This window comes from Cricetulus griseus, chromosome 6 (genome assembly GCF_003668045.3).
Source record: "Cricetulus griseus strain 17A/GY chromosome 6, alternate assembly CriGri-PICRH-1.0, whole genome shotgun sequence".
Taxonomy (NCBI): domain Eukaryota; kingdom Metazoa; phylum Chordata; class Mammalia; order Rodentia; family Cricetidae; genus Cricetulus; species Cricetulus griseus.
Window position 1 is genome coordinate 109,842,553 of NC_048599.1, and position 18,506 is coordinate 109,861,058.

An 18,506-nucleotide genomic window follows, 5' to 3' on the forward strand; every position below is an offset into this window, starting at 1 on the left:
CTCAAATCCCAGCTGTTGGGATGTTCACACCAAGAGAAGCATGCCAGGGAAGACAGGACAAGCTTAAACTTGCCACCTATTAGAAAGATCATAGTGTCAGAGGTGCCATTTACAGGCTAGCAACCGCAGGGGTCAGTAAGGTTAAAAAAAAAAAAAAAAAAAAAAAAAAAAAGGAGAGAAAAAAAAAAAATCCTGAACTTAGAAGGTCAGACTGCAGGTAGGACTCAGTTCGCCAGCTCTCTGCACTTCCGCGACCGCCCGGTCCTCCCTCCGGTTTTGCAAGCCAGGTACCCTCCCTGTCCTCCACTGTCCCTCATGGGTTCACAGGGCTTCCCACAGCAACGCGCTGGCGGTGGGGACTAGAACGCGCCGCCTAGGAGTTTCCTCTCCTCCAGCCTCGCTGGCGGTACCCTAAAGCCGCGTGTCTCGGGGCGGGAGGGGAAGGGGGAGGAAATTTCTCCTCGCTTTGCGTCCCCGCCCGCCCGCCCTGCCCGTCCCCTCTCCGGCTGGCTGCCCTGCTCGCTCCGATGCCGACCTCGTCACCCTCACTTTTGCAGGGCGAGGCGGCCGAAGCGGCGGCGAGCTCCGGGCTCCGGGCAGAGCCATGGGGCAGGGTGAGTGGGGACGCGGGCACGGCGGCCGGGGGACTGCCACCATTCGCCGTGTGCTCGCTTAGGGCGCCGGAGCTAGCCGTGCGGAGGTGGAGAGGGGGGTGCTTGGGGCCAGCTGCGCGCGGACTGGACGGGCCGGGTCCCCTGCAGCGGGGAGCGGCTTGAGAAAGTGGGGGCGCTGTGGTCCGCAGCTCTCGGGGAAAGTTTTCACGGGGTTCAGTTCGTGCGCTGCCCGCCGCCAGAGCCCAAGCACTGCGGGCGTGGCGACCGTCCCGCGCCCAGCCCGCTCCTCCTCCTTCGCAGTCCCGGCCGCCGCGCGCCGCCCCTTCGCCGCCAACTGGCTGCGGGTTGCAGCCGGGGCGGGGACCTGTGGCCTTAATCGCGGCGGACGCCCCCGGGCGGGTACCGGCCCGCAGGTGGAAGCGCCCTTGGGAGGCGGGTCCGCCCCCGGCTGCCGTGGGTCTAGGCGGGCTCTCGGCCCGCTCGCTCCCGCCCTGACCCTCTGGCCTCTCCCACCCCAGCAGTGACGCGCCGCCTCCAAGCCCGAGCCCGCGCAGCGACCAGCAGCGCGATGGACCGCAGCGCTCCGGATCCCGGACCCCGCAGCGCGCCCCGCACCTCCGCCCCGCAGCCCGTGGGCTCCTTAGGGTAAGCAGGGGAGCCACCTTCCTGGCCGCCGAGGCCTTCTTCGTGCGTTTCACCAGCCCCGCAGCGCGCTTCCCCGCGGGTCGCCTGACCCCCGGGCCGAGCCACACGCGGCGGGAGATTGCGTCCTCCAGTGTGTCCCCGGGGTGGGAGTTCGGTGGTTTGGGCAGGCTTTCGGATCGGGGTTGCTAAAGGCCAGGCGAATGCCAGGCGTCGGGTGAGGAGTCCCGGAGCAAAAGTGGTAACAAAGGGCTCCTTGTTGAGGCTCTGGAGCGGGGGACGACACCTGTAAGTGCGCTCCGGGAAAGGAAGGAAAAGTTTCACTGGCCAAGCGCTCAGGCCCTGCCGGACCAGTACTGTCAAGGTGACTGCTAGGAACGGGCTTTCTGAAAGCCCTCGGAGGGCGCTGCAAGGTGTGCCAGCTGTCAGCCCGGCTTGACAGTTCCGGGAGCAGGCGGGGTGCTTGCCTCTGACTGGCGGTGTGTGTGTGTGTGTGTGTGTGTGTGTGTGTGTGTGTGTGTGTGTGCCTCTGGCCAATTGGTGTTGCCAAAACGGAGCGCAAAGTCGTATTGGCAAACAGGTATACTTTTTATTGTCACGTGTCTGAGGAGCGATTGGAGGGGAAGGGGATGTCACATGGTGAGTTAATATTAAATGAAGCATGCCTTCCTGCCAAATATGCTAAAAATCACTGTTAAACGTTTGGGTAAACAGTAGTGAGAACAGGTAGTCCTGCAAGGACTGAGAACTTGAGTGTAACCTTTGTCGTGGTGAACGGTCAAGCTACACAACCCTGTCCTAGTTGAAAATGTCCTTTCATACACCTTCTTCCCTGTAAGGCACCCCTAATCTCATTTTTCTTTGTTAATCAGAATGTAGAAATGCCCTAAACAGTATGAACATTCCAGAAATAGGAACGTTAAGGAACAGTCGGCTGTAAGCAATGAATGAGAGTTGTTCAGTTTTTTTTTTGTTGTTGTTTTTTTGTTTTTTTCTGGTTTAAGAGGGAAGAAGTCATTTTTCCCTGGAACATGACAGGCGTTTCCTTAGGAGCAAGTCACAGCATGTTTATTCATCAGAGGCCATGCGAGCATTGGCAGTTGTCTAGAGGAAACATGGAAGAATCTCAAGGCAACATGACTAATCTAACAGATATTTAGTGTAATGCTTACGTAGAGGAAACATGCAGTGTATGAATTCGTTCTTTTTTCTCTAAATTTCGAACTTCTCCATGTAAATATCCCTTTTGCTGTACATCTCCACTATTTTTTTGGGGGGGGGTGGAGCTTGGTAAGGTGTATCCTTCCACATATTCTTTCTATGTGTTGGTAGGATGAGCATAAGACAAGGCCTGAAAATAGAACTACAGATTTATCTAAGTTAATGATGGACCAACTTTCACAAGACTCTTACAAAATAACAAGAGAATTGCATTGGTGCCTTTGGTAGTAGATTATTCTTTAAACATAGCCATTTACACAAAATAGACTTACAGATGCTCAGGAGTCATGATGTCCTTTTAAATAAAATGTGTAGTTCAGATAGCTCTGTGATGAAGAAATTGAAAAAGCTTTCTAGTTACAAGCCTAGAGAGAATATCCCAGGTTGTATGCTTGGGAACTTGAAGGCTAAACCAATGAGTTCTTTAAGAGTATGCATATAATTTCTCAGTGAAACATTTTGCTGTTCTTAAAATTTATTTATTTAGAGTCAGAAACTCCTTTAGCCCCAGCTCGTCTGGAGCTACATTTATAGTTGAGGGTGACCTCTGCCTCTGTCTCCCAAGTACTGAGATTACAGGCATACACCAGCACACCTTGGAAGAAAATATTTTAAAGAACATTTGCCTTTAACTTCCAAATTTAAGGGAAGACACCTGGGAAAGTGCACCACATAGGCGCTACAATAATACCTAACAGTATCCTTTAAAAAATGAATTTCTGGTGGCATGCCTTCTCCCGATTGTCTGCTGGCACATAATTCCCAGTGCTTGTTATATTTGTTGGTTATTCAGGATTAACTTTTGCTTTCTCTAAAAAAAACAAAACAAAAACAAAAACAAAAACAAAACAAAAAAAAACCCCAGACCTTTAAAAAGGTTTAAATTGTGGAAAAATAAGAGTATTTAGGAGGTGGCAGGTTATAATTTTAATATGATATAATTGCTGGTTTTGAAGGTAGGTTCCTTACTATAGAACTAATTATATCATGACTCAATAGCCTAATAGCTGGTGAGGCCTACTTTAGTTCTTATCCGTGGGTATTGTTGTTCAAAAGAGAAAAGAGGTCCTCTGTTGTCTGTAATTTTCCAAGGTGTATGCTGTTGTAACAGGTTATTTGGAAGACAAATCAACGAACGCAGCTACGTATTTTACAGAGGGGACCAGAGAGGAAACCCTCTGCTCAAGTTCCTGAGCCAATTAGTAAAAGCTGAGATTTGAGGTTCATTGTGTTCACTGATTTGAGTAGTCTCCTGACCATGGTAAGATATTTAAAAAAATCTACATTTTTAACAAACTATTGGTGTTGAATCATTAACTGAGAGCTGTAGTTTAGATACTTTTTTTTCTTCCCACAGAGGTTCCTAAGTTGGAAACTTGGCCCCCTGTATAACAGAGTTGTGGGCAGTGCCTTTAAGAAGTGATGAGGTCATTAGGGAAGATTAATGGGGATGGGTTGGTTGTGGGTAGTAGAGAATAATTTGTAAAGTGAACCTGGCTTTCTTTGCCTGCCTCTTGCTCCATTTCTTCTGGTCTTCTGCTGTGATACCTGTACTGTATGGTGCCGCTAGCAAGCCCTCACCTGATGAGCAGATAGGGCTGCCTGCTCTCAGGCTTCCGCCTCTACAGCTGGAGCTAACACACACCTCTTTTCTTCAAGAAGTAGTAAGTCAAAGGTATTATTTTATTGTAACCTAAGATGGACTTGTAGTACAGTACTTCCAGTAAAATTGATTTCCCTCTTCCCAACTCACGTAGATTTGATTATCTATTAGCACACTCAGGGAATAACATTATTTTAGGAAAGCAAATTGTTCTGTGGCCTCTTGGCTACTATGTTTTCTTTGAAACATTCCAAATAATTGTGATATTGCATATCTAAATCAAAATTGTGATAGTTGAAGTTTTTTTTTCCCCTTCAGTGGTTTCATATGGTGAACTCACATTTAGCACAGCACGGTGAAGCATCTAGGAGAGATGGGACCATCTGCATAGAAGCTGTGGCTGCCTTGTGGTCACCAGCTGAAAAACCTCTGGCCCTCAAGGGGTCTTTGCTGTATAGACCACACCCAATATTTCCCCTTGGCTTCTGGCTCACCTACCTCCTCAGTTCCTCATCATCTCTGAGTTCTCCTTTTCAATATTGTGTATAAATATCCGCTCCACTGGCCATTTGTTGCATGTCTTGTAGGCTTGGCTTTTTGACTTTGAAAAATGCTGCTGAGTATAGATTTCAGAGCCACTGAATTTCAACAGCTTTGATTTTACTTTGAGATTAAATGTTTGTTTATTTTCCCCATGAGTTTGTTTGGAGATGAGCCCTACAAAGTGGAGGCTGGCATTGAACTCTGGATCTTCCAGCCTCAACCTCTTGGAAAAGCGGCCTGTTTATGTGTACTATGATGCTAGATTAAAGTTTGCATGTTACTTACATGTGTTACACACACACACACACACACACACACACACACACACACACACTTTTAAAACAAAATTGCAAAAAGCAAATGATTTGAACTGGGTTCTAGTTCGCAGATCTCTGCTCAAATTACAGTATTTTGAATTCATCTCAATAATTTTCCTTCTGAATATCCATAGGTATCACGTAATATGTATCCATAGATATATGTTCCTTATCTGAAGCCTATCAATCTGTTTGTGCCTGTTATATAGGCTTTCACATAGATGAAAGTTAGCTGGTTTAATATGTATTGTAACGTATGAAAATTATTATCACTTATTGATTTTCCTTGGTTGGAAATGTTAGCTTGGTTGGTGTGACTTTGAAGAGAAGAGCACTGTTGACACTGATTGAAGAGTTAAAACGTTTTAGAGGTGAGAGTAGTAATCAGACAAACACAATTTTCCTTTCTACTATGGCTATATCCAATGTTAGTAGTTAAAGTTTCTTGTGGTCAGTAATGGGTTTAAAATATTACATAGAACATTCTAGGAAGAAACAGTTTGTAAATGTTAATTCACATTTCTTTCTGAGTACCTTGATGACATATTATGCCATCTGGATTTACTCCATCTTATCCAACCCAACAGATGACTGTTCATCCATGCTCTGTCTGCTGTCTACTACTGATCACTTGGTAGCCATCTTGGATATCACATCAGCCAACTCAAAGCACTGTAATGTTTTGGGGTCAAGAAACCATTATTTGCTGGGTGTCTCCTGCTTGTTATCCCAGTACTTGGGTCGTTGAGGCAGGGTGATTGTCATGAGTTTCAGCCAGCCATGCTGGGTTACAGAGTAAGACCTGGTCTCTAATCATCATCATCCAGAAAGAAATCCTCATTTTACTTAATGGTCCCAACATTCTAAGTTTTATGATTCTGAAAATTTAGATATGCCACAAATAGATTCAGTGTTTCATTGAATTGAAAGCACAAAATGATTAGAAAGAGATGTATTCCCCTCACATAACCATTATTATAGTAATGTTCCATTTTCTAGTTATTATTACTAGCATCTCACTGTTCCTAGTTTATAAATTAAACTATCTGAGGTAAGGGTGTGTATAGGGAAACATAGTATGGCCAAAGGTTTAGAACCCCAGCTATGGTTTCCGGCATCCATTGGAGGCCTTGGAACATGCACCCCACAAAGAAGAGTCTGCTTATTCTCTTAGAGTAAAGTTATCCAAGCTTTGGGTCTTAGTACCCGGTACTGTGGCATTAATCACTGAGAAAAAGCAATGTGATTGCTGACCTCAGTCTGAGACTTTATCTTTGGAATCATGTGCTTATGCTGGCATTCATTACTTGCTCAGATAAGCTTTTTTTTTTTTTTTTTGACTTTTCATAATGTAAATGTCAGAGTCTTAATTGACCTTGCTGTGAAGGATCTTAACTGTTTTGATTCTGAAAAAAAAAAAATCTGGAATAGACAGGGGTTAACAAACTCACTTTTAACTTTCACTGCTTGAGAGCAAAGGAGTTAATTGGAGGGCTAGGGAGAATTAAGGAAGAACTTACTGACTACTTTCTTCTGCCTCTATTTGGATGCATTATTGGGTCTAAAGTTTGATTATTGAATATTTAGTGTAAGTTTCAATATAAGAACCGCCCAGGTAACTTTAAAACCAATGCATATACTTCTTCACACATCTACCTGTTCTGGTTTGATTGACTCAGTCTCAGCCAAGGGCTTGGTTTGATTGGTTTGGTCTGGGCCAGGACATGGTTAGGTTTACAGAGCAACCAGGTTTGAGAGTGATTGATTACCATTAACAGCTGACTTTGGGATGGAGGAACTGCTATATTTTAAATAACTAAGCTTGATTTTGATTCTATTCACATTCTGCATAGTATGTTTTATTTTTAAAATAGTTGCTTTTTTTTTTTCATTTTGGTTTTTTGAGACAGGGTTTCTCTGTGTAGCTTTGGCTGTCTTGGAGCTAACTCTGTAGACCAGGCTGGCCTTGAACTCAAAGAGATCTGCCTCCTTAGTGCTGGGATTAGAGGGATGTACCACCACCGCCTGCCATTTATTTTTGAGAAAGTATATTGACTTCATTTTTTACTTGCTAAATTAACATATCCATGATCACAGAGCTGCAGTGGGTACAAGGGTATTAGAAGCAAGGTCTGCTTAGCCTAACACATTGATTGAGTTTACAGCTGTGTCATGAATTACATTTGGTGTTACGATTTTTGCTTAGTGGCTCAAAGTGGTTTTTATTTCAAGTGGTCTGAAAATTTCATTAACGCCATTCTTTTCAAAGAAATGTCTATATTTTATGTATTTAAAAATACTACACATTCCAATGTTTATAAAAGTGTGTAACATTGAAAAGGAGATTAAATACTTGGGCTGTGCATTGAAACCCGTGGCAAATTAACTCAGTAAAACTTCTACTCCTAGTAAATGGCAATCCTTTGTTGTATGACAAGGTGTTTTTTTTTTTTTTTCTCATATTGTGGCTGTGAAGTTTATTTGCAGCAAAATCTCAAAAGTAAGAGCTTACCAAATGAGAAACATGGAATTGTTTAGTAAAACAATGCTCAGTTTCTCCTTCAAAATCTTAATTTCCTCTGAGTGAGGTAGCAGGAAACAGTAACAATTTTGTAGGATGTATTTACACAGCAGTGCCAACCAACCATCCATTTACCCCACCTCACCCTTGTGCCCCAAAGACAGGGTTTCTCTGTGTAACAGCCCTGGCTGTCTTAGAACTCACTCTGTAGACCAGGCTGGCCTTGAACTCAGAGATCCAGCTGTCTGCCTACCAAGTGCTGGGATTAAAGCTGCCTGGCTTCTTATTGACTTCTTTTCATATAATTTGTCAAATCCTCATCAGTTCTTATTTTTATATAAAACGATTTGGGGCGGGGGGGGGGGAGGCACTGGGAAACTGGCTTCTGACTGTAAGTGCTTTGCTGAAGAAATTATCTGTACCCTGTAGGAAAAAAGAAACATGATATTAGATACAATCAGTACGTTGGTGCCAACTTAATGTTCTGTTTATTCTTAGAACTTAAGATACCATGCCTACTGCTCATGGGTTTGCAGACTGTGACCTGACAAATTGTGACTCTACCTGTGCTTTTCTTCCTTTTTTCATTTTTAAAATCAGAGCAAATAGTAACCACAATGTAAAATTCACTGCCTTAAGCATTTGGAAGTGTATATTAGGTTGTATTAAGCATATACATGTTTCTGTGTAGCCATCACCCCCGCCCCATCTCCATACCCATTGTTCTGTTAAAACTGAAAGTTTCTTTTCTTTTTTCTTTTTCTTTTCTTTTCTTTTCTTTTTTTTTTTTTTTTTTTTTTGAGACAGGGTTTCTCTGTGACTTTTGGAGGCTGGCCTGGAACTAGCTCTTGTAGACCAGGCTGGTCTCGAACTCACAGAGATCCACCTGCCTCTGCCTCCCGAGTGCTAAGATTAAAGGCATGCACCACCAATGCCCGGCTGAAAGTTTATTTTCATTAACCGATAGTGTCTGCTTCCCCCTTTTGAGGTACCCACCCAGCAACCATTTCTACTTTTTGCCTGTAATTTTTTAACCTTACTGACCATCTCTTATAAGTTGGATCTGTTGGTCTTTTGTGACCAGCTTATTTCACATGGCTTCAGTGTTTACATATTGCATCATGTATGAACACTTCATCCTTTTGTGTTAGTTAACAATGTGTTTGTATGTAAAGAGACAGTCATTCATCTGTGGATGCTTGGTTTCTTCCATATTTTAGTTATTGTGAGTAGTGATGCTATAAATGTGAGTGTACAAATAGCACTTAGAGACCAGCCTTCAGCCCTTAAATATGTAGTGAGGAGTGGAATTGGTATCTCATACAACCTGCCTGCTAGCCCTCCCTCCCTCCCTTCCTCCCTCCCTCCCTCCCTCTCCCTCCCTCCTCCCTCCCTTTCTCCTACCCTCCTTCCTTCCTTTCCTTCTTCCTTCAAGACAGGGCCTCATTATGTAGTACAGATGGACCAGGAACTCAAGATTTGCTTCAGCTTCCTGATATAGGTGTGTTGTTAACATGGCTGTAGTTTTTAATGTATTTTAATTGTTTGAAGACAGGGTCTTGGTCTATAGCTCTGGCTTCTTGAAACTTGCTATGCACCCAAAGCTGTCATTTGCCTCCAGAACACTGGGTTTTCAAGCATGTGTGGCCATGCCTACCTCTTGTTAATTTTTTTGAGAAATTTTCATAGTGTTTTCTACAATAGTTGTATCATTTTACATTCCCATTAACAGTAGAAAAAGCTTTTCATTTCTTGATTGTCTCAACAACTATAATTTTCTGGTCACACCTCATGCCAATTAGCCATCCTAGTGGTATGACAGTGTGTCTCATTCTGGGTTTGCTTTATATCTCCTTAATGGTTAGTGATGTCATGTAGTTTCCAGTTATGTATCTCTTTTTGGCCAATTCTCTATCTTCTTGGGAGATTACTCTGTTCAAGTACTTTGAATATTTTTGATTTTTTTTATCTCAGGTATTCTTTGGCTATTTATTTCTTGTTCTCTGCCCATGCTTTTGGAGCAGCTGAATTAGCTGGTACCAAATGCATTTGTGTACTGTGTTCACACACAGTTGAGTAGACCAGATTATGATCTTGTAGCCTGCAGAGCTAAAAACATTTACGCATCCTGAAGCTCCTCGGAACAGTTGGTTGACCCCTAGCTTAACCTATGAAGAGAAAACAATGAAGTATTTTTTTAAATTTAATTTTAAAAAAGTTTTTACTTATTTAAGTATCGAACACAAATGTCAGTTGTCTCTAAGTGATTTATACATTCATAAAATAAAGTATGTGTCAGATTTTGCAGAATAGTAAATTGGTTTTTCTTTTTTTCAGATGAAGACTAGGCTTGGTCCTTGGCAAATGGATTTGAATTTTAATATTTAGAGGATATTGGATTAATACCCATTATCTTGTATTGGCTGGACTTTTAGACTGCTGTACTAGAGAAAGCTTCACAAACAATGACAGATGCAGTACATTTTTTACTATCTAGTTTTTTTTAAGTTTATTTTACATTTATGTGTGTGTATATGTGTGTATGGAGACGGAGGTTCTCCCCTGCCACTGTGTGTGTTCCAGGGGTCAAACTCACAGTATTGGACTTGGTGTCAACTACCTTTTCAGCTGAGCCATCTCACCAGCCCCTATCTAGCATTTTGACTCTGTACTTTTTAGGAGTTAAATCTTTATAATTTCTAGCATTTTTTTATTGTTGTAAAAGATAGTTCATAGCCTTGGGCCTTTTAGTGTTCCAACTTCAGTATGATAGCTATGAGAATCTTTTTTTTCATGACACTGCTTCGCTAAATTTTTTCTCCATCTGTTATAAAAACAAACTAAAAGTATGGGAGAATGAAGTTTCCCAGGACTATTTATAAAGGGCCAAGGGGGCTCCAGTTTTGCATAGAAGGTCCCTATCTGAGGAATGCCTGCTTTGGGAAATGTGAGGAGTCAGTTGGGGTTGCTGGATTTTCACAGACTGAATTCACAGTGGTGCCCATCAACTTAAATATTTAGGGGTGGACTCAAACATCTGAAAACTGGAAGCAAATTTTGAAGTATTTTTTGATAGTGCATTAAGGGGGTGGAGGCTCAGTTTTTGAGACAGTAAAGAATGTAAAGGCAGTTAGGTCGGCTTGTAGCACCGAGTGGATTTTAGGTAGCTAATACCTGTTTACAAGGACCAAAGTCGCCACGGCTTCCAATCAGTAATTGTGTCTCACTCTTTGGTGTCATGTAGTAGGTGGTATTTGTCTTTACTTGTTAATATTCTTCCTCAGGGAGCAAGCTCATAGGCATGTTGTAGGAATTTGATAGGGGAAATGTACTGCACTACAGATTTGGGTCAGTTTTCAGCGTTGTGTATGTATAGAAAAACATGGAGCCCCAAGAAGGCTTTCAAGTGTTCAATCACAGGTTGTGAGAATGAAGGCCCTATCTAAGACCCGAGTCCCTCATTTGAATTTCCTATATTTTACCCTTGTTCTGAATTGGCTTGTCAGTTTAAATTGGAGCATAATACTGCAGTTTTTCCAAAGTTTGGGATAAAATGACATGCTTATCTTTTATAATTTCTCCAGACTTGAAGAAATTATGTCATTTGGACATATTTAAAAGAGTGACTGTTTTGAAAGAATTTCATATTTGAGAAAAATTCGATTTTTGGAAAAATGAAACAAGTGCTTTAAGAGGCAAGATTTTGAAAAATTATTGAACTATTATTGAATTATTGAACTTGAACCTGAGTTTTAATAGCTTGGGTTCATAATATGGTTGTGCATAATGACTTTGAATTTGTGTGTAGGTTGACTTTAAAATGCAAAAATTACTATGGCATGTTGTTACAGTGCTGGCACCATTATGGAAAAACTGTCTTCTCAGTGTGGTCAGTACTGTCTAGGTTTCTTCTTGCTGTTGCTGTGATAAAATACTCTGACGAAAGCAACTTAAGAGAGAAAAGGTTTATCCTGGCTTGGGGTTCATAGGCACAGCCATCCTTGGTGGGAAAGTCAAGACAAAAGGAGCTGGCATTTACCACTGGACAGCAGAGAGTGATGGATACGTGCTCAGCTTCACATTCTCCTTTTTATGTGGTGCAGGATATCAGTCTGTGGAATGGCGCCACCCTCCTGGTACACCTCAGGCATACCCAGAGGCTCCTCTTCCAGGTGACTCTCGAGTTTATCAAGCTGACAATTGAGATTAACCACCACAAACACCAAGTAATTGGCTGCCTTTTGGTGTATTTGCTAACACCACACCATTTCCATTTATGGCCTAATGCCATAGCTCATGTCCTTACGACAAGGTCTTTTTCTCAGGAAGTAGTAAAGATCCTCAACTCTAGGTGAGGAATTTATGGCCAGTCCTGGAGGATTTCCATCTGGCTACTCTGTCTTCATGCACACAAACACATGCTATTATTTCTGCAGAAACAGAAGTCTGGAAGTAGTAGATGAGCCTAAGGGGAGCAGTGGTGGCCAGACCTAGCATTTTTAACAGCTGTTGAAATTGTGTGTCAGTTCAAATATTCTAGAAAAACAGGAAATTGAACTGCTAATGGGAAAATGACCAGGACCCTTCCATTCTGGGCTTACTGGATATGCAATGCTTTCTAGGCCAGTCAACAGTAGTCAGGATAATTAAGAGAGCCATTGCGTTTACTTTCTCAGTTGTAAAAAGGATGAAATAGCAGAGTGGAGTGGAGTGTCCAAGAAGCAGCCTGGTGTTCCTGCCTTGTCATTTTATGTCCAATTGCCACTTGCTGTAAAATTGCCTTAAAAGAATAGAGGCAAACGTAGAATCTCTTAGGGAAGAGGTTGCTATCTGAGAGGATGACATCTGTGTTTTCTGTCCTTTGGCCACTCTTTTTGTCTGCTGTCTGTGACTCAGTGGATGGCTGCAAGATTTCTGGGCAAAAGCCTGGCTAGGGAGTGCCTTTGTCGTAGCTCTTGCTCCGGTGTGTCATTCAACATACGGCCTACATCCTAAGATGTGTTGTTCTGCATCCCCAGAGAGTAGTTAGACACTCTTGATATTTTTGCTGTGCTTCAAGAGAGGAAAGCTGAAAGTGTTAGAAAAGAGTGTCTATAGATGAAAGAGGTAAGGTAACATGTTGCTTTTTGTAGTCATATGCTACCTGTCTTCATCTCTGTGTAAATGTTTACATGTGGTATATAAGTGCATGCCTGTGTACATATGCACGTGTGCTTGTGTGGAGGCCAGAGATTGATGATGGGTGTATTGCTCTACTGATCCCCACCTTACTTCTCTGCACTAAAGTCGTCTTCTCTGATCCCAGAGCTCACCAGTTGGCTAGAGTGCTGACCCCGGAGCTCTGGAGATCTGGCTATCTCTGGTCCCAGCACTAGGGTTACAGATGTCTGCTGTACCCATCATGTCCAGTTTGTCATGTGGTGTTGGAGATCTGAACTCAGCTCTTCATGTTTGTGTGGTAAGCACTTTCCTTGCTGACCCATCTCCGCAGCACCCATGCTTTTCTGTTTTCCGTCTCTTTTGTAGGTTAACTTTTATTGTGGTAGTGTATTCCCTATGGATTGTTTTTCTGTCTAGAAAGTGTGAGCTGTGCCATCGCTTCAAAGGGAAACATTTAACACAAGTGATGTGAAAGAGGAAATAACGCTCACTTTCCCCTTGACATCCTATTTAAGATAGATTTTCTCTCTCGAATGTATTTCCACCTCTAGTCCACTCATTTACCATATTTTCTTTTGGAAATGCAGTCTGCCTTGGAAGGTGCAGTGTGCAGAAGGCATTCATGCCTTGCAAGTATGATGCTATGTGTTTGTCAAACTGTATAAGGACTCAATTCATACAGGATGCTAAGAACATGCAGGCCTGAGATTTGTGAAAAAAACGGAGAGGGCGTTTCCAGTATTTAAGACAAGTGGTTTTGAATTTATTTAGGGACTTTTTAGGATTTTAAAATCAAATTCATGATTTCAGGAACATATTTGAAATGATTCATTTTTGGGATTTGGATTTTTAGAGACAGAGTAGACTCTGCAAGCTTGAATTGATGGTGATACTGGGAACAATTGAATATTAATACTAGTCTTTAATAACTGAAATCCATTCTCTTTTTTTGGTGTGTTCCCCTGCTTGTTAAGCACATCAAAAGTTAAAATTGGCCAGCTGTAGCGGATCCTGCCTGTAATCCTAGCAGTAAGGAATGTTGAGGGAGGAGGATTTCTGTAAAGCTGAAAGTGAGCCGGAGCTACATGTGTAGTTTGAGGTCTACCTGTTGTACTGAGTGAGAGCTTGTCTCCAAAATTAAAGAGAGAAAGACAAAGGCAGAGAGGGGAGAAGAGGCCAATTATCAACAGTGGGGTATCAACAGATTTGGTCATTCATTGCTTCTTTATAATTACTTTGTAAGCTAAAGTTCTGGAATCCCACAATGTTTGTTTGGACTGGTGATGTAAATGGGTGATGGTAATGGTTTGGGCCCCTAGAAACGAGAAAGAATACCAGCGGTTCTTTGTTTCACAGACAAGTACCGAGTGATGAGCATGTCATAACTTTGATCTGTCCATTTTCACTGTGTGCTTCAAGAGATTTCCTATCAAGAAGCAATTTGTAAAAGTTCCAGCACTTTGCCATTTCACTCTCATCATTAAAGGCATCTGAGATGTTTTATGCATTGGCCCAAAGGGCCAAACTCTTGTTGATTATAGTGCTGTTCATCATGCAGTGTGATTTGGGTGGTGGGTGAGGAACTTGTCCCAGTTTAGTCATCACAGAGCTGCTGAGCCATTGTGGCTCTAGGGCATTTTCTGGGAATGAGGCACAGCCTTGCAGGCTGTAGCACATCTTCTCAGGGACATGTAAGAAGGACAAAGGTAGTGTTGCTCAGGAGTTCAGAAGGGAGGTCTTTCCTTAGTTTTAGAGACCAAACAGTTTACTGTTGCCAAGGAAAAGCTGTTTGGGATGATATATACATTTAAAGCTCAGAATTTTAAGGGTATAAATCATGTTTATTTTCAAAATAAAATGGTGAGTGCTTTGGAATTTGGGGTAACAATCCTATATGCAATTTGATTCTTTTAAATTTGTGTATCAGCTGTGTGTATTGGTTTCTTTCCTTTGTTCCTTTGTAATTGGTTAACATTTTCACACTGTTTACCCCAGAAACCAATTTCAGGGAGTTTTAAAGGGGAGAATTAAATGTCTTTTATTTTACTGAGGTTAGGTGAGTCATGTGTCTTTTGCTAAATGCAAATGTCAGGATGATCAGATTTGTACTTGGGATGTAGATTTTTTTTTTCTTTTTTTAAGGAACAAACAGCCAAGAACATATACTTGGAGAGTTGATAAAGACAATGATTTCTGATGGTGGGAAAATACATGCTAGGGCCAATGCTGGCTTGCCTTGTCACTAAACAAGCTATTCTGATGGCTTTGATCTATGGCACTGTTGTGAAGCAATCAAGTGATCTCAGATTATTGAGAATGTTTTATGTATGAGATTGTATACTGTATCTTCCAAGAGCAACATACATAACTATGGGGATATGGCATGGTTCAAACCTGAATGTCTCCCAAAGGCTCCTGTTTGGGGAACTTGACTGTCCTCTTTTGGAGGTCTGCTTTAGGACTAGGCTAGCTAAGGTGTGGGTTACAGGAGCTGACCTTTGAAGACTATAGCTTGGTGCTACAGCTTTAGCTCTGTTTCATGATCTTCCAAAAAAAAAAAAAAAAAAAAAAAAAAAGGAGCCTCAGTTGCAGGGTCTGGTGGCCCTGAAATCTCCCTGGCTTACCCCTTACAAGTTGCTTCTGTCAGTATTTTGTTACCATAAGAAAAGTTAGTGATATCGGAGTCAGGAGCTCTAATCTGTAGTCAGATTGATAATTGTGTCAGTGAAGGTAACTTCTCTGTGTGTATGTATCATTATCTAGTTCTTGTTTTCCCAATAGGTGGTATATTTAAGTGACGTGGAATGACACAACAGTAAAAAAAGATCTTTTTAGCCCCATCATTACTGCTATGTGGACTCCCACCCCCAAGGTGACTGGTATTAACATTAACATCCCTTTTGTGACAAAGTGGCTCCTGCCTATAATCCCAGCACATGGGAGGTTGTGGCAAGATTACAGTGAAATTGGATCAAATCAGCTTGTGCAATAGTGTGAGAATGTTTCAAAAAAAGCAACAACAAAAAACTTCAAACAAGCACGAGCAGAACAAATCACAAATCAAAGTACACTTGCAACATCAAAATAAAGCATTTCCTGCCCCCCCCTTTCGTCATACCCAGAGCCTCATGCATGATTATGCCCAGCTCTAGTTTTACTATTTCTTTGGAATCCTGGTAAGATACTATAATTTCAAACTTTCTCAGATCCACACAACAAACATAATTTAAATTGGATGCAATACAATGGTTAATAGATTCTGGTGCTACAGCACTAGCAAAGTTGTTTTTAAAAGTTATTTTTATTTAAGTATGTGTGTGTGCTTGTTTATGTTTATGTTTACATATGAGTTCAGGTGCCTTCAGAGAACATCAGATTTCCAGGAGCCAGAGTTACAAGTCGTTTGTGAGCCATCTGATATGAGTTGCTTGGGTCCTCTGTAAGAACTGCAGGCACTCTTACCACTGAGCCATTTCTCCAGTCCTAGTAAATTTGTCTCTGAAATTTCAATCAGTTAAATAACATGAAGAATTTGCTTCCTGATCATGTAGCCTCTTCTCAGTTAATCAAGAACCTGTGCCTGACATGAAGCCATGTGTCTCCTTAGAGTCAGAGCAAAAGTGTGTTTGTGTATTGTTTTCTCCTTTATCTGATAATGCTGGTTTTCGTAGACCTTAGCAATCAAACCTTTCCTTTATCAAGTCCCCCTCCATTTTAGCTTTCTGTCTGCAGGTGTTTAGGTTTGCTTCTCCTAGCTCACCCTACCTTTTGCTACTTAGTGATCACAATAGTATTCTTACTGTGAAATAGGAAAAAAAAAAAAAAAAACTGAGGCCATGTTCTTGGCTGCTACTTTTGTATAAATAAACATAAGATGGAATTATGAATAGTCTATTTGTTCTAGATCTAGGAAGAAGAGACAGAATTGGGAGGTTTTATGAAGGCAAGAAATTGTGTGAGGTGTGGAGGTGCAGCACTCTGTAATCCAGAATTCTGGAGGCCCCAGCAGGATCTGTACCAGGATCTGAAGGTCCAGGCCACCTGGAGTAAATAATGAAATTTTTGTCTCAAATCCCAAACCTGTAATAACTTCCATCTCCCCAAATTGCCAAATAATTACCTACATAGCGCTACCCTTTTCTCTGATGGTTTTCAGTGTTTTTTTTTTTTTTCTCCTTAGATTTAAGTGCTGCTGGTTTTTTTGTTTGTTTTTACCAAAATAGGTGTAAACTGCAAACTGTAGTTCAGAGAAACACAGTCATCTGTAGTTTTTTTTTTCTCTACTTTTTCTAAGCATATTCTGGCAATACATGGGCATTTTATAGTCTCCTAAAATAAGATGAACTACTAAGCCAGAATTTATCTTTAAAATCAGCAACAGTAAAACAATAAAACCTTTGAGAGGGCAAGGCAGGGAGGAAAGGAAAGTGTTGACAGGCATGGGGATGAGGGTGTATGTGGGGGAGGTGGAGTATTCTGAAAGCATTGTATACATGGATGGAATTTTCAGTGAATAAACCTAATTAATTAAAAACAAAACAAAAAGTCCTTTGTGAAATGATAAGCTATGCACAGGTGATCTGAAGTCCTTGGTGCATCTAACAGTGAGTCACAGTCCCTTCATTCAGTGCTGCAGCCTACTTATAATTGGCTGATGGGAGGAACCAGCACACTTGGCTCTCTGGCATTTAACAGCATTGGTTTGGGTTTCAGACAAAACTGGTCCATCCAGAAGTCAGCTGGCACTTGGAAGGCTGCTGTTGTAGGGTGAGCTTGGGCAGAAGAGCTGGGCGCTGGGTCTCTCTGCATTGTTGTTGGCTGGCTCCAGCACTGTGTGACCCCTCCATAGTACAAAAGTCTAATACCACAGAAACCAACTGTGGAAATAAGACTAGCGGGTAGCAGGCATGTGATATAATTGATAAATTTCAAATAACTCTCCACATTATTAGAAAGCATCCCATTGTAATGCTGAACCATCATTCCTGCAACTAACAGGAAGCCAAGGAAGGGCAAGGATGCCCACTTTTTATTTGCCTTCCCCAGGAAGGATAGGATGGGATTTGGTGAAGCTTCCTAAATCCACTGTGAAAAATCTGTACAGGGTTCATGGTGTTCTCTTTTGGCAAAACCTACACTAATTTTGATGAAACCACCTGCTTTTTCCATGGAAGAAAGTGTGCCCCCTCCCCCCATTAGGTTATGAATGTGCTAGCAGGGTGACCGTGAAATTGCCTCCATGGTGGAATCTGTATTTGAGAAGATTTTCTACCTCTCTTAAACAAGAAAACGAGGCATGGTGTACTGCAAATGCTGTAAAATTGTGCATCTGTCTAGAGGCCAGCTTCAGTTACTGATGCTCACAAAAGCCCCTGTAATTCCTCAATCTTGGTTCCCTGAGATGATTGCAGTGCACTGTTTAGTATTTGAGGGGAGTGTGCACCATGCTTGTCCAGAGACATTAAAGCTATAACTTCTTCTCCACTCTTGATTGAAAACCTTAATTGTGCCTGGTGCAGTGGTACGAACACCTGTTATTCTAGCTAAGAAGGAGAATACAAGCTCCAGGGGCAAGTCTGGGCAATTTAGAGTGACTCTGCCTGAGGGCTGAAAGTGCTGATGACAGATCATTTGACAAGTATACCTAAGGCCCTGGGTTCAATGACTGGGTTAGGGGATCTTTACTGGGACAAGTATGGTTGAATGGGTGTACTAGTTTCCTTTCTGTTGCTGTTTTACTCTGACCAAAAGCATCTTAGGGAGGAAGTTCTTTTTTTGGATTATACTTCCAGGTCACAGGTCATTATTGAGGAAGTGAACTCTAGCAGGAACTGAGGAATCCATGGGAGACTGTTGGTGACTGCCCCACTTCCAGGCCTATACTC

General features: G+C 42.0%; 1 protein-coding gene across 15 annotated transcripts in view; it reads left to right on the forward strand.

Annotated features, from left to right (window-relative positions):
• The first annotated feature begins 493 nt into the window (after positions 1 to 493).
• Positions 494 to 18,506, forward strand: part of Cobll1 (cordon-bleu WH2 repeat protein like 1) — a 147,759-nt gene continuing 129,746 nt past the window's right edge. For 8 of the 15 annotated variants that reach the window (XM_027420294.2, XM_027420302.2, XM_027420298.2 and 5 more), the window contains exons 1-2: positions 496 to 614; positions 1,133 to 1,259. In XM_027420294.2, coding sequence (XP_027276095.1) covers positions 605 to 614; positions 1,133 to 1,259 — 137 coding nt within the window. In that variant the 5' untranslated portion in view covers positions 496 to 604. Of the gene's footprint in view, positions 615 to 1,132; positions 1,260 to 18,506 lie in introns of all 15 variants that reach the window. The other 7 variants (XM_027420292.2, XM_027420293.2, XM_027420296.2 and 4 more) reach the window with 3 other exon arrangements.